The sequence below is a fragment of the Chenopodium quinoa genome, unplaced genomic scaffold, assembly GCF_001683475.1.
Source record: "Chenopodium quinoa cultivar QQ74 unplaced genomic scaffold, ASM168347v1, whole genome shotgun sequence".
Taxonomy (NCBI): Eukaryota; Viridiplantae; Streptophyta; class Magnoliopsida; order Caryophyllales; family Amaranthaceae; genus Chenopodium; species Chenopodium quinoa.
The window spans coordinates 2,771,469-2,791,818 of record NW_018744080.1 but is presented as its reverse complement, the minus strand read 5'-3'; the positions used below and the strand labels follow the sequence as shown (position 1 = coordinate 2,791,818).

The window sequence follows — 20,350 nt, the reverse complement described above, 5'->3', positions numbered from 1 at the left end:
TAGGACATGATGATTAGTTTTAAGCAAGAGATAAAAGAGATTCAAATTCCGGCCCCTCTAATATTTTTGGTCAAGATCCACCAATGCCCTTAAAACACAAGATTTTAGTGAGATGGAGACAGGAGTTCACACAGTGACACAAGTACACAACAAGCTAGGTGTAATTGTGTAAAGCAGTGCTTCATATTCTTTTTACTATACTCTTTTGACAAAAATCATGAAGATGCATCCCTACTCAATGTAGTAAAAGGTTTACTTATAATTTAAAGGTCCTTGAAATTGCTAGAATTGCATTCAAGCATGCTTGACTCTCACAGTTAATTAACTTGTACACAAAAGTTGCCACTGTATCGAATTGAATCACCAAAAGTTAAATTCTTTTCTTAGGGTCATAAAAGTTTCATGAATAAATGATACCAAAGATCGCCACAAGTTTTAATTATTTTGTTATGTACTACTTTTATCTTAAGACATAGGATTCAAGCCTTTAGAATACAATCACGTCGAAAAGGAGACTGTTTCTCTACTTAAGAATCAACATACCTCAAATCCACATTAGTCGAAGTGCAGAAGCTTCATACCAAAATAGAAAGAATTATTTTTTTTTTTTATAAAAATCAACTTCATTGTACAGTTGGATCATTGGATGATTAATGCCTATAAATATACAGCTACATAATTAAGAAGCCAACCTCAAAGCCAACTCACAAAAGAGAAAAGTTGGGATGACTTACAAGTTACAAAAGCTCAAGTGGAGGGAGTCCTATCACTAAACCAATAGTCAAAAAGAGTAACCCTCCAAACTTGAATAGATCATCATATATAACAGATTACTCCCATATTTATTCTACTCTAATGTGCTACAATTTACATGTGCACCATTATTAAGCTCAACAATATAATAAACAAAGTAATGTAATGATATGATTAATATATCGCCAATGCCGAGCCAACACGTTTATATTGAAATTTCAACATATCTTTGTCAATTTCATAATTCCAACTGCACAATGCCAGGTCTTGTGTTGCTGAAGATTTTCTGTTAGATTGCTTCATCAAATCTATTTAAATATGATATAATTGATATTTCTATATAACTAGAACATCTACACAAGTATATAACAATAAATATCATTTAACCTGTAAAAATCAGGATTATGATTTATGAATTTAAGATTTGTGATTTTTGAGAAAATTACATGTATTTACATCGAAAATTGGAGATTTTTTTTTTTCGAATTTGCATGCATCACTTTCAGCACAATCTCCCCCCTCCTCCCTTACAAGAAAAATGGGGAAAAGAAGAAGAAAAACGCTCACTCGATATTCTGTTCCACAAAAAAATGAGAACACCAAAACATATGTTTTGTATGTCAGGCACGCCCTAGCTAGGCTTCATAAGTGCTTATCGCGATCTTCCAAAAACAGAGGGGAATCTCAATTCATGAAAGCAAAACAACACTAACAAGAATGAAAGAACTTGAAGAAAACCAAAATCTCTTCTAATAACCACACCAAGGGTTATCTTCCCTCATTAGCCGATTGCAATGAACCATCCTTAATTAATTTCAAGCTGAGATTATTAAATCGTTCTCGTGAATACTGCCTTGAGGCTTTCCTCCAATCTGTTCCGGCTTTCATCATTGCAGAAAACTCTTCATAACTTATTCGTCCATCCTACATTCATGGCAACAAAAGATTAACCAAAGATTCTTATTGATTAAGCATATTCATGTTGTTGCTGCTTTCTACATACTAAAAAGATAGAACAAATTTACAAACCTTATCTGTATCGACGTCTCTCATAATGGCATTTATAACTTCTTCGCTATTGTCATCAAGTTCGTCAGCTAGAGAATGCCTCAACTCCTCTATCTCGATATACCCATTTTTATTTTGATCAAAAAATAAGAAAGCTTTCTGCAAATGCTCATCATTGCCCATTTTCCTTAGATGAACAGCTATTGCTACAAACTCTCCATAATTCAAGAATCCATCTTTATCTACATCACCCTGCAAGATATTCATGATAATTGTCCAATGAGTATAGCAATAACATGATTTGCATGATTATCTAATTAGAAGAAACCTTGTGAGTGGGGAGTGGACTAGTGGAGTGTATGTTATTCTCAACATAATAAAAATCTCAGAAAAGAATTAATGCCAACGATTGGTAAACGTTGCATAAATATGGGAAAGTTCAGATGTAGTTGTAACCAAGTGTTGAGTCTAGAATTGCTTCTGAAGCAAAAATTTAAAGCGCCAAGAGAAATGTGTGCATGGTGCAAGGTTATCAATTAGGCCAAAATTTTTTAGCAAAAAGAGTTGCAGTACTTACAGCATCCATTAGAATGTGGAGATCCGCTTCTGAAATCTGATGACCAAGCTTATGCAATCCGGATTTTAATTCATCAATTCCAATTTCCCCCCTCTTCCCAGTGTCCATCAATGCAAATCCTTCCTTGATTCCGGCAACTTCCTCCACTGACAAATGCTCAGCAATAACCTGAAATTATTCAGTAATTTGATCAGTTAATATATACACAAATGTCTTAAGAAAGAATCTTGATCAAATATGTGAAATGCCGGGTTTCATTCAGTAGAAGCATTACCCTTAGTGCTCTTTTCTTGAGCTTATTCATTACAGAAAACTGTTTAAGTCTAGCTTTCACTGTTTCACCCAAAGAAATATTAGGTGCCTTTTTGATGTTCTGCAACCAAGGATGATCTGCAACAAGAATAGCAAAGGCTTAAGTTATCACATTGATCTCAATTGAAAGATTTATATGTAGCTAATATGTGCAAGGCATTAAGAAGAAACATGTTTTAGATGAATAAGAATGGATTTGAGACATTACCTAAAACTTGCTGAGCAGTAAGTCGGCGAGCAGGATCAGGGTCAAGCATCTTTTCCACAAGATCTTTTGCATTATCAGAAACTCTAGGCCAAGGATCTCTCTTGAAATCTAATAGAGACCTAATAATTGCTTGTGCTACTCCTTGCTCAGTTTCTGGTAAACAACAAAATTAACACAAAAAAATTTAGACAATTTCCTATGGTAGTTATAAGCTTGAAATAAGAAAACTGAGTGTCAATTCTGTTTCCAACCTGCCCAAAAAGGTGGAACACCACATAGCAAAATGTAAAGGATAACTCCGGCACTCCAAATATCTACTTCAGGGCCGTAATTCCTTTTAAGAACTTCAGGGGCCATATAGTACGGGCTCCCCACGATTTCATTAAATCTTTCTCCAGGAGTGAAAAATACTGAGAGCCCAAAGTCTATTGCTTTCAGAGGGGCTGTTTCCTTCTTATTTCCGAAAAGGAAGTTCTCGGGTTTCAGGTCACGATGCATCACACCATGCTTGTGGCATGCCTGATATATAACATCATAAACATATTAGAGTTGATAACCAATTAGCCAAATTCAAGAGGTCAATCCACATGATGATCAATAGAAAATGCAGTAAGAAATTACTACAAATTACAAAACCACAAAACTTTCTTTCTTTCTATCTCACATACTGATTGAAATAAGACTTCAAAAACTCGATACACATGATGGTCAACTTAATCAAGAAGTCCTCTAAACTTCAAAAGTCTAATAATTCTAAACAGGAAGTCTTCAAACTAGATGATCGAGTGATCAAAACACATTGATAAACAATTAGACATTACATAGATTGTACAAGCATCATAGTTGTCAATTCATCAAGATTAGTCAACTATTTTTAACATGAAGCATTCTTCATTTTTACTTGAATTTTAGCTCACCAAAAACCATAATCAACATATATAAGCAGCATGTTATTTATTCTAAACCAAATTTGAACAAGTCTAAACTACCAATAAAAGATCAAATTCCTAGCTCACAAATACATAAAAGAAAACATACAATATACCATGATCAAAATTCAAAACACCATAACATAAACTTCAAAGTTGCAACAAATTTTCACCTGAACTACTTCAACAATGGTTTTCAAAACAATAGCAGCCGCCCTTTCGGTATAATGCCCCCTTGAAACGATTCGATCAAACAACTCGCCTCCTTCACACAATTCCATGACTAAATGGACAGCATAATCATCCTCATAAGTATCCTTAAGGGTCACAATATTAGGGTGTTTAGGCATATGCCTCATAATTTCAACTTCCCTCCTAACATCCTCAATATCAATTGCAGTTCTAAGCTTCTTTTTCGATATCTTTTTACAAGCATAAACTTCTGCAGTTAATTTATCAGTACATAAATATGTTATACCAAATTCACCTCTACCAAGCTCTCTACCTAGTTCATAATTCTCCTCAATATTATTTCCTGTTGGTTCTTTCAAAACTACCAATTTTGAACCTCCATATTTGTATTCAGTTGCAAAAGGGTTTTCCCTCGTTTTTTTCCCTCTCTTTTTCTCAACTTCTTCACCCCCATTTGGCCTAATACAGCAATTCCCCATTTATGATCAACGAAATTAGAAATACCCAGAAAAATTGCAACTTATCCCAGAAAAATTCAACAATTTAGGGTCAAAATGATCTAACAAAAAACCCCAATTCAGAAACTTGAAAACCCAGAAAGATATGAATTCGATCAATTTAAAAGGGTTTTGAATTATAAGAAATTCCCGGTAAAATAAATTATAATGATTTTGAAGGGAAGCAAAGGAAATTGAATGAAATTAAGAATGAAGAATATTTGTACAAGAAAAAAAAATGCGGATCTCAAAAATACAACCTGGAATTCTTCCCCCCAATAAATAATCAATAAAATTGTTGAAATTTAGAAGAAAATACCCAGAAAATGAATGTGTGTTTTTCTAGAAGAAAGAAAAGAAAAAAAAAAGTCTGGAAATGAGGTAATGGAAAAGTGGATAAACCTGTAAATGAGAAATGGAGAATTTTATAGGAAATTTGATTTGATAATTAGGACAGACAGGAAGAAGGTGGTTGGTAGGAGAGAGAAAATAACGAAAGAAAGAAGAAATTTGGTTAATTAAATACGGAGTAAAAAAAAGGAAGAGAAGTCATCTGTAAAATGTGAGAAGTGGTCAGCACTCAAGAGAGGTCAAACCCCTCCCAACGCCCTACCTCTCCGACCACCTCTTTTATTTTTTATCTAGATACTCTCTCTCCTCTTTATGAGGGGTAGCACTATTCATAAGCGCTAATTGTTAAAAATAGTTTCTTGAGAATTTGGTAAAACTAACTCGTATCCGATTGATCAATTTCTTACCTTGTATTAGTTGTATCGTCAATGAGCTAACCTTGGTTTATGAGCTAACCTTGTATTAGTTGTATCGTCGATGAGCTAACCTTGATTTATTGAAAATGAGTATACCTTCCCGTCAACTAAAAAAAACGAGAATACGTAACGGGATCAATCTTCTTGTCATATTCATTCCAAATCAATATTAGGAACATTTTAAGGGTAAAGATCTTTTACCCTTATTCCTTACTTTTAGAGTACGGAGTATTAAAATCTGAAAATAATGGATTTGTTAAGCCTAATATTGTATAGCTAACAAGCCAATGTTATCAGCTTTAAACTCTTGTTTTAGGTTGTATATATATACTTACTCATAACTTTTTACAGTAATATATACAATAAGACCTGTTCACTTCAGCTTAATTTTGGTTCAGTTTAATTCAATTCAGTTAAGCTCCAATCATTTAAGTTCAGTTCAGTTTAGCTCTTAATTTCATTCTCTCATAAAATATTCATTTAAGCTATGTTCAGTTGAGTTCCAATCAGTTCAGTTCAGTTCAACTCAGTTCAGTAAATGTAAACAGGCCCTAAGGAAAATCAATTATTGACATGGTATCAGAGCCTCTACATTTCTAAACCCTAAAAACTTTTTTTTTCCTAATCTCTTGTTTTAGGTTGTACTCCATCCGTTCCATAATACTCGATACAGTTTCTATATTCATCCGTCCCACAATACTTGACACGTTACTAAATATGAAATGGAACTACTAATAATAATAAATAAAAAAATCCCACATTTTCTTTCTCCTCACCTACTCCACTTTCACCCCACTTGTTCTTTTCTTTCAATATAAAAATACAAAAGAGAATCTTTCATATAATAAACAAATATTTTAAATGAACCCACTTCTGCAACCCGATCCAAAGTCATTCAACCGAAGATTAACCCGGTCAAACATGTTTTGAACCCGATGTGATTGTATCCAAACCAAACATGAAGCGATCTGAAGTTAACCCGACCCAAACCCGATCATGGTAATGTCATGTCTTGAATTCTTCCTGGGTCTGATCATGGTTTGTTTATCACGACTTGTTGGGCTATTTGGAATGCAAGAAATTGCTGGATTTTCGAGGGTGAGGGATAGATGTGATCCTAAGAAATAGAGTATAAAATATATTCCTAAGTTTCAATCATCAGTTTAAGCTTTTGGTTGAGTTAGTCCACTAACATGGTATCGGAGCTAGCGTGACTCAAAGGTCACGGGTTCGAATCTCATCCACCCCCCACTTTCAAGGGGAATATTAAGCGCAGAGTGTAAGGGGGACCCATGCTACATCCACACTCCTATCCCAACGGGCTCTCGTATAAGGGGGCGTGATGGAGTATAAAACATATTCTTGGGCCTTAATCATCAATTTAAACTTTTGGTTGAGTTGATCCACTAACACTAATAAATAGTTGCAGTATGTAAAAGAAGACCATGGGTGAGCTTGCTAAGGAGGAGTCAAGGACGACTTATGGGGGTAGAAGGGTGCAATAGCGTTGGAAGCCACCTCCAGTTGGGTTTCTGAAGCTGAATGTCGATGGAGGAATGAGGGAGGGGCTGGGTGCTGATGTGTTGCGGGGAGCGGAGGGTGCAGCTCTGAAGGCTGCCTCATGGATGCTCGAAGACAAATGGGAGCCCAACATAGCAGAAGCGAAGGCCATTCTGCTGGGTTTGCAAGCTGCTGCTGATTTTGGTGCGAGAAGAATTTGTGGTGGAGAGTGATTTTTAGGGGTTTTGAATGCAATCAAGGCACATGAGAGAGGTGAGATTAGTCTTCATTTTTTTTATGATATTTATCATGTAATACATTCCGTTGAGTTTGTTTCGTGGTGTTTTACTAGTGGGGAGGGGAATAAAGTCGCGCACGAGTTAGCTCACTGCATTCCGTGGGTGCCGGGGGATAGAGTTTGGTTGTCGAATTTCCCTGATTATTGTATTGTTCCTTTTTTGGGTTATGATCTCCCTACTAATGAATGAGTAGCCTCTTGGGATATGTTTAATAATAATAATAATAATAATAATAATAATAATAATAATAATAATAATAATAATAATAATAATAATAATAATAATAATAATAGTGCAATACTTTGTAAAAATTATTCAAAAATTTGAGAGTACAAAATTTTATATGGATCTGGTTTACATAAATATTTATTTTGATCAAAGTACTTATAGTAAATCAAATTTAGTATGGATCTGTTGTATTAGGAAGGTTCCTCTATCTAGGGTTGCTTCGGCTCATTGGTTTGCTACTGTGATCGTGAACAATAGTATTCGTTCTAGATTTTCAAGTAGTTTTTTTTTTTTCTTGTCAAAAACTAAACTAAAATAAATAAAAAACTTTACAATTATATTACTGAAATCAATATGTTTAATGTTTTTAGCTACTCTTTGTTGTAAAATGTTATAATACTTTTAAAGTTGGAAAATTTACAAGGAAGGTCCTTCTAAGTGGTCGACCTTGTGAGAAATGTCCTTTTATGAAAAAGGTGGCACAAAAGGTCCTTTTATCGGCATTGGGTTGTGAGCAGGGTCCTTTGACCAAACTCTGGCGTTGATAGTTTTTTCCGGCCAAAAAAAGTCACGTGCATAGAACGTGACCACTTAAATGATATTTTTTTCCCTTTTCCCTCGATTTTCATTTTCCCCCTTTTCCCCCATTATTAAACCCTAATTTCATAATAAAATAAATCTCATATCTTCAATTCTTCCTCACTCAACTTCCTAATATCTTCCTAATTTCGCCATTATTAAACCCTAATTTCACAATTAATTCCTTCCACTGTGAACTGCCATTGATGGGTAGCTACTAGTCACGTAAGAAGAGTTGTAGAGATATAAGGGAGGGAAAATAAAATAAGGGGACTTTTTGTGCCACCTTTTTCATAAAAGGATTTTCCTCGCAAATTTTCCTTTAAAGTATAAATAAAATGGTCACTTATGCATCAGCTACTTGTAATTTTATGTTATTAATTGAATTACCTTATTTCGGTTTTGTTTTGTTTTTTTTTTTTGTTTTTTTTGTTTTTTTGTTTTTTTTTGTATATTTGTGATTCCTATAACTTAAAATAAAGACAAAAAATGATAACTCCAACATGCAGTGGCGGGTCTAGGATTTTATGGGTACTGGGTCACCGTCACCCATTAATCGCATACCCATCGATCCAAGAGGTGAATTTTAATTTGTGGAGGATGATTTTGTGATTGAAGAGGATGATTTTGTGGAAGAGGAGGATGAATTTTGGACTAAAGAAACTTGTTGTTATATCACACTTTTTTTCCTTTTCATTCTGAAAATTAAGTCACAATTCCAATAATAGTTATTGATATAATTAATTGATATAGCTCATATAATGAATTTAGGTTACCCGTTATTGATCGCATTAATAAAATATAGCTAAGATTAAATCACTTAAAGTATGATTGTGTTAAAAATTAGACGTAGTATAGATTAAGGAAAAAAGGGTAAAACTAATGACAATAATCCTTGACTAGAGTAAAAATAGAAAAAACTAATAAACAAAATAATTAGAATTATAACAATTACTAATTATTCCTTAATAGTGTATGCTTTGATTATTTTTTTAATGGAAAGAAAAAAATATATAATAAAGAATAAATGAAGCAAAGAAATCATACAAATGAATCCATAATGGTCTATAAAGCTTATAATGCTACTTATATAAATTGTCAAGTTAATCTTATAATGCTACATTGCTACTTATATAAATTGTCAAGTTTAAAAAAAAGTTCCGAAAATGCTAGTCCCAAGATTAGAACTTGCGCCAACTGTCTATAAAGAGTAATGCTAGATCATTGAACCACCAATGCACAATAGCTAATTATATGCTTTCATTTCCTTTTATATAGCTTTGTTGTTTTTTCTTTTTTTTTTTTAAAAAAAATAAAAATAAATTCCCCAGGTCACGTGACCCAGCGTGACCAACGTAGGTCCGTCACTGCTAACATGGTTACTTAAAATTTAATAGTGGAAAATCGAAGTGAAATACTTCTTATATTTAAAGCATTTTAAATGTCCCTTATCTTATTGATGTTCTAATATTCTCAACAATTTAGTGAGAGTGAGGGATAGATCAAATGATTAGAACTCCCCTTCCGCTTCCATGTGATATTAAGATCGATTTCATTACTAGCCCTTGTGGTTCTCTAAACACCAAAAAAAATCAATTTAGTTTGTCATAAACTCCTAACTAGCAAATAGGTCCTGTTCTGTTTAACTTAATTTCAATTCAGTTTAGCTTCAATCAGTTCAATTTAGTTTTATTCCTAATTTCCTTCTCTCTTAAACAATTCATTTCAGCTCTATTCAGTCAGTTCTGTTCAGTTGTTTTCAGTAAATTGGAACATGCGTAGCTCATGTGATTTATATTGATGTTGTATATAGTTGTGTATGTCATCTTAGAAATTAATTGAATGACATTATTTAGAACATATGTTCCTAATACTAGAACTATAGAATCAACTTGATGGTGTATGTAAGTTAAGTCTAACATGAAATGAATAAGAAAGCGAAGAATTCCCTAAAATTGAAAACACAAAGGGTGAATCAGGTGAAACACCAAAAAAAAAAAAAAAAAAGCGAAGAATTCCCTACAATTGGAAACACACTCCATTAGTATGAAACTTATTAGAAAAGGTGTTTAAAAACAAATTTGGCAGTTTTTTTTTTTTTTTTTTTTTTTTTTCGTTGCTCATTTTAAAGTGCACACATTTAATCATATACTACCTTGTTTAATGGTTATGTGCAATTTTGAGGCATTATTTGTGATATATAAAATATTCCAAAATTGCACATAATATTTAACGAAGGTAGTACATCTTTAAGTACATAACTAGTTCTAGGCCCGGGCGATGCCCCGAGTCATTTTTTATATGTAAAAAATTATAATAAATTAAAGTGAAATATATTGGTGGTTTTATAATTTAAAAAAATATTATTGAATTTTTCAAAATTCATTATGAAATATGCAATAACCTAACTTTTATACTTCATATTAGTTTGTTTTATTTGTTACATGAATCTTTATCTACCATTATAAATTTCTTCAAAGAAACCACATGTTGTGGTTTTAAAATTGCTATATATTTTTGTGTTACATATTTTAAACATGTAGTACATATAACCTATATGAATTATGGATGAATAAAATGAAAGAATGGAATTATATTGAAATCAATTTGCTATATATATATATATATATATATATATATATATATATATATATATATTTAGAATTTATTAACATAAATTTTTTGTGAGGAAACATTGATGATATAATTTAATATGACATGAGTCACATAACCCCACATCATTTATCAAGTCATGACGACACGTGGCAAAAATCATGACACGTGGCATAATTACAATTCTTACCATGAGTTTTAATATATATATATATTATAAAAAAATTATTATTATTGTTAATTGCACATTAAAATGAATCAAATAAGATCACATTCGGTTATTTAAAAAATATTAGAATCTAATTATGAGAAACAAAAGTGATTGCGAAAGTCAGAATAGAGATTATATATTAGTTGTCAAGACTTGTCACTTTTACTTTGGTGCCTTGTTAATCTTTCTAAATATTTTCATAAGAAAGAGAGGTTAACAAACTCTTTCTAGATGACAACTTTGACTTTGCAAACCTCCAAAAAATCTTATTCTGCCCACCCTTCAAATAAAATGTTTGACCAAATTTTTATTTTTGTAACTTTTATGTGCCAACTTGTTTTTTTCGAATGATTGTTACGGTGGAAATGGTCAAGGCGTCCGGTCAAAGTACTGCTAGGCAGCCAAACATGCAAATCAAAATCGAATTAATAAATGCGAAGATGAAATCAATTTTTTTTGAGGAAAAGATGAAGACAAATTAATGAAATAGAATCTAGATAATCATTCCAAAAAAATACTTTAGTTTTGACTTGGTAAATTTAGTTTGGTTTCTCTGCATTTTCCGGGTGCTTTATTGCTTTAAAATTACGTATATTAAGATCTTATCCAACGAACAACAATTTCTGTGAATCATTATGTCATTATTAGTGTAAGATATCATACAACCAACAAATTAAATCAAAGTTGTTAGTAATAGTAGTAATATCATACAACCAACAATTTCTGCATTTTCTATATTAGAATTGTAGGAGTATAAAACTCCAGAGAAACAAATTGAATTAGTTGAACCACTTCTTTTTTCTAGTTCTAGATTACTTGCAATGAATGATCAATCATTTTAGATGATTAAGTCTTGAAAGGTGATACTCAAAATCTAATAAGATTAAATCGCATCTACATTATTTCTTCTTGTAGCTCTCTCTGCACCATTTAAAAAAAAAATGTTTAATACAACCTTCACTTAGGGTCCGTTCTCATTGATTGAAATGAGCTGAATTGAACTGAACTGAGCTAAACTGGACTGAACTGAAATTATTAGAGCTGAACTAAACTAAACTGAACTTATTAGAGCTGAACTGAACTGAACTAAAGTTAAAATAATCGTATGAGAAAATACCCTTACTTAATAACACGCCCTTCTAAACAAAATACCGTACTATAAACTTAGGTAGAGTTTAGCACACCACCCAAAAAAAAATGAATTAAAATTAAAGTCACTCCACATGATCACATAAATGGTATTAATTAATAACTTGAGAGACACGTATTAGATTAGTTGCACCCAGTGGTGGATTCGGGAACTTAGGTTTATAATTTAAAACACCAAATTTACCATATTAAAATTTCAACTAATTATTTATTCCACCCTCTTACTCTTTTTTTTTTTTAAAAGCCCCTCACATTGGGGATTATATTATATCATCAGCAGCAAGAGCAATTACATCATGTGGTAAGTGATCAACCCACATTCTTTGTCCCAAATCCCAGGGTTGGAAATGAGCCAAATAGTGAGCAACACGATTACCATTACGCCTTACAAAAGACCATTTAACAACATCAAAACTAGCAGCAACATTTGTAATATCCTCTATAAGCAAGTGAAAAGTACTACGCCCTGCACTAGCTCCTCGCAAAGCTTGGACGACCAGCAGGCTATCACTCTCCAACACGACCCTCTTAATCGCTCTATCCCTTGCCAACTGAAGCCCACACCATACTGCCTTAGCCTCTGCTTCCTTCACCCCCACCTCTCCTTAACCTGATGCACATCGGCGCACAATACTACTCCATTACTATCTCTGGCAATAGCCCCAAGTCCAGTCCCTGCCTCTCCCAGCACCCCCGCATCCACGTTCATTTTAACCCACCCCTCACTTGGCTTACTCCACCTCTCAGCATGTTGCACAACCTTCGATATTACCCCTTTTCCCTCATTATCTCTCACGTCCCTGACCTCCCCACACACCTTCAGCGCATAGGCAATAATACTCATTGGGTCCGGTTGTGTGCCTTCAATTACAAAGGAATTTCGAGCTCCCCAAATAGCCCAGCAAATCGTAAACATAATCTCCACATCAACCTCATCCACTTCCTTCAACAAATACTCCCACCAATCCACAACATTTCGAAATTTTAAGGAAAGCACAAACCTATAATTGCTGCACCTCCACACATCACGAGCAAGCGCACACTCCTTGATAGCGTGGAGGACATCTTCTACTTCTTGGTGACACACGTAGCATGTAGTATCATAGCCAGAAATTCGGGAACCAATGCCTTTGCGGGTGGGAAGAGCATTTTGACACGCTCTCCACATAAACACTTTTATTCTTGGCAGTACATTAGTATTCCAAATTTTCTTCCATATCACTCTAGGGGACGAAGTAGCCTCCTCTTCTTGCTTCCATTCATCATAAAAAAGAGTCCTATAGGCAGAGCGATTTGAATAAGTGCCATCTTTCTCCAAATCCCAACAGAGGGTATCTTCTGGCAGCCTATCACTCAGGGGTATACTCAAGATTCTGTCTTGGTCAATCGGCAGAAAAGTAGCTGAAATTGTGGTTGCATCCCAACACTTTCTCACAGGGTCAATAAGATCACTAACAACCAGATTCGAGTTGTTCAACCCCTTCGAAGACAACACCCGTAATGATTGTGTGTGAGGTATCCATGGATCATCCCACACACGGATCGAGTCTCTATTACCCACTCTCCAGCGAAGACCCCTCTTCACTACCCATCTTGCCTCCCAAATCCCTCTCCAAGTATAACTTGGACAATTCCCCAATTCGGCCTCCATAAAAGAAGACGACGGATAATATTTCCCTTTAAGCACTTGTTCAAGTAGGCTATTTGGCTTCATAATCAATCTCCATGCTTGCTTTCCAAGAAGGGACCAATTGAACATTTTAAAATCACGAAAGCCTAACCCGCCTTCACTCTTTGGCCTACATAATTTCCTCCATGCTAACCAGTGGATCTTCCTTTCACCTTGTTTTTGACCCCACCAAAACTGTGCTACTAGCGAACGAATCTCATCACAAAAAGAGGATGGAAACTTAAACACACTCATCTCATAAGTAGGGAGATATTGGGCCACCGCCTTTATCATAACTTCCCTACCCGCCTTAGATAGAACCATCCCCTTCCACCCCTGAAGCTTTTTCCACAGCTTCTCTTTTACTCCCTTCGTAATCACTTTCTTTGACCTTCCCACCACTGTTGGAAGACCCAAATACCGGTCATGCATATCAACAAGCTTGACACCAAGTTTACTCGCCAAATCCACACACCTCCCTTGAGCCACCCCCTTACTAAACGAAACGGTTGTCTTATCAAAATTTCCCTTTTGCCCTGACGACCCTTCATACAGGCTAAGCACATCTTGGATTGCAGACACATCTATCAACGAAGCTCTAGAGAAAATAATACAATCATCGGCAAATAATAAGTGATTAATCGACGGAGCCAACGGAGCAATTCTCACCCCCCTCAAGCTACCTCTCTCCTCAGCTTGTCTCAACAGATGAGAAAAAATCTCCGCACATAGAATAAATAAGTACGGTGATATTGGATCACCCTTACGAATCCCCCTACTCGGAATAAATTCCTCCGTCGGTTTCCCATTGACCAATACAAAGAAAGATACGAATTTAACACAATCCATAACACATTCCCGCCATCTTTGATCGAAGCCAAACCTCTCCAAAACCACTTCCAAAAAACTCCACTCAATCCGATCATAGGCCTTCGACATATCAAGTTTCATTGCCATACTCCCTTCAACCTGTGTCGAATTTTTCATATGATGAAACAATTCAAACGCAACCATAATGTTATTGGTAATCAATCTCCCCGGGGTAAAAGCACTTTGATTAACCGAAATAATTTTATCAAGAAACACTTATAATCAGTTTGCTAGAACCTTCGACACAAGTTTATAAGCCACATTGCACAAGGAAATCGGCCTAAAATCCGCCATACTCTCCGCATTCTTCTTCTTAGGAATAAGTGCAATAAAAGTTTTGTTCAAATACGAAGGCATAGGCATACCTCTTAAGATGGACAATACAGTACTCGAAATCGATGGGCTGACAATGTTCCAGTAAGATTGCAAGAACAGCGGGCACATCCCATCAGGCCCCGGGGCTTTAATTGGATGCATCTGATCAAGAGCACATTTTACCTCGTCCTCCGTATACTCAGCTTGTAAAATCTTATTCATATCAACTGTGACTCGGCTCTGAAAATCTTGTACTGCTTGCATTATCAGGGGAGGGTTAGAGGTAGAGAACATATTTTTAAAATAACTCACTGCCACCTTGCTAATATTATCTTCCCCGAGCTGAGCTACACCTTCATCATCCACCAACTTTCGGACTGTGTTTTTATCTTTTCCACCTGATTCCCTTTGATGGAAAAATCTGGTATTTTTGTCACCCGACTCCAACCGTAAAACCCGAGACCTTTGCCGCCAATAAATTTCTTCGTGTTGCACCAGGTTTGCGATATCACGCACAAGCCAACGCCTCTTCTCTAATTGGGCAGCAGTTAAGCCTCCTTTGTTGAGCTTATTAAGTTGCTTCCTTTTTTTGCTTAGCTCTTTGAACACCTCCCCAAACTTCTTCATACTCCACTCTTTCAAGTCGGATGCACACATTTCCAACTTTGACTCTAGATTAAAGCCTCCCAGCCAAGCGTTTTCAATGACACTCTCACAAGTTTCATTAGATTGCCATATCTGTTCGAAACGAAATGGTTTTTCTCTCGGCCTTTCTTTCATTCTCGTACCAAGCTCAAGTTTGATTGGTGCATGATCCGACCAATCCCTATCGAGGTGAAATAAATGAGCATCCGGGAAGCAAGTCATCCAATCCTCAATAACAAGTGCTCTATCAAGCCGACATTGCGTATTTTCACCCCCTTCTCTACCATTATCATATGTATACTTATACCCCGAGTAAGGGACATCTCGAAGCCTACATACTGCCAAAGCCCTCCGGAAATTCTCCATTTGCCACTCTGCTCTGTCATTTTTCCCCAATTTTTCTGCCGAAAATAAAATTTCATTGAAGTCCCCCAAACAAACCCACGTCAATTGTGATTGAGATGCAAGATCCTCAAGCAGCTTCCATGACAAAACACGATTTTGAATCTCCGGCCAACCATAGAAACCCGTAAGTCTCCATACCATATCTCTCAAACCATCCCTAACTTCCACGTCAATATGGTGAACCGACATCGATCGAAGAACAATGTCAATCCCCTTGCGCCACAACATAGCCAGACCACCAGACCTCCCCATAGAATCCACCACAAGACCCTCAAAATCACCAATCCTCGTTCGAACCTTATTAAACTCTGTTGCACTCAATTTCGTCTCCGATAAAAATATCACAGACGGGACCTCTCTCCGAATAAGGTCTCGGAGACCACTAACTGCAGAGGGATTTCCCAGCCCTCTACAGTTAAGACTTAGTATACTCTTTGAGCTAGGCGGGGTTGCTCATCGGCAACCTCCGCCTCCCGCCATCCAGAAGAAATATTACCCTCCTTCAGTTTTTGATTTTTTGCTATTGCCTTCTCCACCTTACCCCCTTCCCTAGCACGCTCCCCCAACTCCACAGTATTATGAGCTTCTGTCATCACACTATCATATTCCCTTGTTGCCCTCTCCACCTTCTTCCATTTTTTATTTCTTCCCGATCCACTCTCATCTCTTCCTGGTGTTCCAGTAAAATTGACCACCGTACTATCCTGCTCTTCAGTCCTATCCCCATCAGGTGCTGTGTGCACTATTAGCTCCCCATTGTTCACACCTTCAGTCCCCATTAAAGTCTTCGAAATAGGCTCCTCCACCTGCTTACTCAAAGTCTCACTGACAGGCTCATCATCAGAATTTTTTGTTACAAACAAAATTTTCTTCGCAGCAACAATTTCACCTATTTCTTCCATATCACGAATCCTTCCTTTTCGAGGAGATGCATGCAGCCATTTGCCCCATCCCAGCCTCTGCTCCCTACTCTCTTCCGAGACAACATTGCAATCTCTCTCATCATGTCCCATTACTCCACACGCAAAACAGAAAAAAGGAAGTCTCTCGTACGCAAATTCAATTCTCACCTCTTTCCCTTGTTTATCTAGGACTCGCTGAGATCTCCTGAGAGGTTTTGTTACGTCTAGCATCACTTTTACTCGCCTAGAACGGACGAGCCCCAACAGATCGTCCTCAATTTCAATAACGTCACCCAGACTTGCCACCAATGCCTTAACATCATTGTTTGAACGATAATTGTAGGGAAGATTTTTCAATCGGATCCAAAAAGGGGACTGAGTTAAGGGAATTTGTTCTGGTTGTTCATTACCGTCAATCTCTTTTAGAATTAAAAGCATATTGTCAAAGCACCACGGACGTCCATTCAAGACTTTCTCCTTGTCACGCCAATGGAAGAATTGAAACGCGTAAAGGTTCGGTCCAAGCACCCTAATCACCAAGTTATTCTGAAGTGCCCAACTCTTCTTCATCGTTACCCTAAAATCCTCCACGTTGTAAGGGCGATCAGTTAAGACCTTCCCAATCAAAAGAAGATCAAAATTGTTCGCTTGTTCAGTCGATTTCACACCCCCTAAGTCCACAATTCCAACATCATCATCATCAATTCTCAAATTCGAGCACTTAGCAATAATCTCCTCTGCCATCTCTAAGGAAACAGTAGAAGAGCCACCAAGAAACGCGGCAGAAAAACCCTACTTCTAGAGAGCAAAACCCTTTCTTTCGAGGGAGTTTAACAGTAAAAAAAGTTTTATTATAAACTATAAATCTTTTAGTTACAAATATACTAACATTCCACCCTCTTACTCTTATTCGTCGTCATTGCATGTATTCCGTCCACCTTTAAATTTGTCTATAAAAGAACAAAACAAATACCCGTCCAATCATATAAATTATAATTTGAAGTTAACAACTATACATATACATTAAAAGATACTTGAATTAGGGATGGACATGAGACGAGTACCCGTACTATTAGTATTAACAGTTTGGGTAACCAATAAACAATATGTTGAGTAATTAGGTTTTGATGATTATAAACTAATAATGATTATCTATCTAATATGTTTGTTTAGTTGTGCATATAAAGAACAAGTTATGCTGGAACAGGGTACAAGGAACTCGAGTAATGACAGGTATATATATAAGGAACTTGAGAAATATATGATAAGCAATAGAGGGAACAAGAAAGCAATGATGAGTGATGGTTGATGGACATGATGATGGCGAAGGAACCATGAAGGTAACTATGTAAATAGGTGTTTACATATGTTAGTTTCACGAGGTAAGTATCCTATGCATATATAGGTCATGTATGTGTAGGAGTCTTTTAATTTAGTTTAATTTTCCAGTTTGATAGCTCTAGCTTAGTTTGGTTTTGTGTTAGTTTTCTTTATTGTTTTTATAAATAAAAATAACCTTCTGTTTTATTCTGTTATCCTCAGAAGTTTGCTCAGTTTGTCATCAAAAAGAAGTCTTGATGATGATGTTAATGGTTGAGCAAACTTCTATATAATAAGAGTCTTTTAGTGTTCTGATGTTTGCACGATAAGTAAAATCTGGAAGTTGAAGTGAGGACTAAATTAAAACAAAGGAACTTTAGAAGACTGAGGATGACAAGTAAAGCAGAAGAAGAGTTCCAGAAATGGAACTTCAAGGAGTTCCCTTACAGGAACTTCGCAACGGGGTGTAACGACCTGGTTCCGGTGTAATGCTGGGGCAAAACCTGAGATCCAGAATACATCAAGACTACAGGATTCCAGAACAAGAGTCTCAAAGAAGCAACATGAAGACGGAGAAATAGAAGTATATTGCTCTAGAATTCATGTAAGTATGTTGGACATAAAAGTCGGTCTAGAACAAACTTATATAGAACCAAGGTGAACTCCAGACAGTCAATGAAATTAGAGTTACTGACTTGTCAGGAACTCAGAGACTATCAGAGTTTTGAACCTAACAGTAACTTAAGTATACACGTCTTTAAAAGTCGGTTTTAAAGTCGGTGTATATCTTTTAGGGATTTGGTTTTACTGAATAAAGATATTTATTTTCTAATAAATCCCTTTTGGAAAAAGATAAGTTTGTTTAAAAAGTATTTTTAAACAAAAAGATAAGTCTTGAATAAAATATGATTTTATGTTAATTATATCTTATTATTATTGACATATTTTATTCTTAACAAAAAGATATGTTTTTGGAAAACTTATTTTTAAAAAAAATTCTTCTAAACTTATTTTTTCATAAAATCTATCTTTTCAAGGTGAAATGAATAATTCGAGTGTACTATAAATATGCTTATATGTACTCATTCAAAGTTGAGGCCAACGAAGTGTAGTGGTCGTGCTTAATGATTTTATCCTTCACCACGAAGCTAAGTAAGTCCTTTTGGTCAAAGTTCTTATCAGGTTTTGGTTACAATACGTCCAATGAGTTCCAGATAGATCTCGAGTGTCCAACATATTAGTTTTATCTCTTTATTCATATATATGTATTTAGAGTTATTCAATGAGATCTTGTAATGGGAAAAAGGGTTTGAGTATTTTGGGTTTTAGGGATGTTTGTGAATACTTGAAAATTCACATTTGAGTGTTTGAGTTTGAATTCTCTAAAATTCAAGTGGTAGCTGTGAGTGCACAGTGAGTTAAAGGAACCTGAGTGTGTCTTGGGTCGAGTTAAAGGAACCTAAGTGTTTCTTGGGTCGGGTGAAAGGAATCTGAGTGTGTCTTGGGTCGGGTAGGATAGGTTCATTCCTATCAGGTATCAGGTAGCAAGTGTCTTTGGTGGAACTTGCGAGAAAGGTCCGTGTATAATAGGATGTAACTAGGTGTTTCGCCCTATTATAGTGAAATGGTTGTGTTGAAAATTCCTTGGTGGGTCAAGGTTTTACTTCTAGTTGGGCCCTGGAAGGTTTCCTCGTAAAATCTGCTTTGCACTCTCTAAGTTCCAAACTATAACTATTTTACATTCCGCAAAAATTAGGCACTAAGTTACTTACTACAATTCACCCCCCATCTTGTAGTATATCATCTGAAATAATACAATATCACTAAAAGTGATATCCATAAACCGAACCAATAAGTACGGGTACCCGTAATTTCAGATTGGTTATCAGATACCCAATAAGATATTCAATAATAATGATAATTAAACTTAATAATGTTGTTGTTATAATATCATTTAACACTAATTAACAATACCACATGATCTTGACCTAATATTAATAATATTACTAATCATTGATATTATAAAGTGATTATGAAGTAAAGTAAGAGTTTAGATTTTGAATAAATAAATAAATAAATAAATAAATTTAAGTAGGAAAAAAATTAAAAAAATTGCTTATCGAATTGGATCGGGTAACCGTTAATTTTTAAAGACTCAATAACCATACCCGATAACAAGTTATCAAAACGGGTATCCGAACCGTAATGGTTAACGGATTGACTACCCTAATTTTCGAAATGATTACGTATCGGGTTTTCGGATAGTTTTGCTCAGCCCTATTGTAAATATATAATTGTATTAAGTATACTTTATCACATACACTTACTTTTGATATATTACCATAATCTAGCACACAAGTATATTACTTGAAGGATACATAGATATATAAACGGAATACAAG

At 35.4% G+C, this 20,350-nt stretch overlaps 2 protein-coding genes across 2 annotated transcripts; both read right to left on the bottom strand.

Annotated features, from left to right (window-relative positions):
- Positions 1-647: 647 nt before the first annotated feature.
- LOC110691482 (calcium-dependent protein kinase 32-like) lies at positions 648-5,075 on the bottom strand. Its single transcript, XM_021868422.1, has 7 exons — positions 3,961-5,075; positions 3,110-3,377; positions 2,859-3,011; positions 2,613-2,728; positions 2,339-2,506; positions 1,783-2,013; positions 648-1,677 (listed from the first exon to the last, which is right to left on the bottom strand). Exons 1-7 carry the CDS (start codon positions 4,456-4,458, stop codon positions 1,522-1,524), a joined length of 1,590 nt encoding a protein of 529 aa, XP_021724114.1. The 5' UTR covers positions 4,459-5,075; the 3' UTR covers positions 648-1,521.
- Positions 5,076-12,082: 7,007 nt separating this feature from the next.
- LOC110691367 lies at positions 12,083-17,372 on the bottom strand. The gene is made up of 4 exons (XM_021868285.1): positions 16,223-17,372; positions 14,599-16,112; positions 12,433-14,460; positions 12,083-12,373 (listed from the first exon to the last, which is right to left on the bottom strand). Exons 1-4 carry the CDS (start codon positions 17,370-17,372, stop codon positions 12,083-12,085), a joined length of 4,983 nt encoding a protein of 1,660 aa, XP_021723977.1.
- Positions 17,373-20,350: the final 2,978 nt, after the last annotated feature.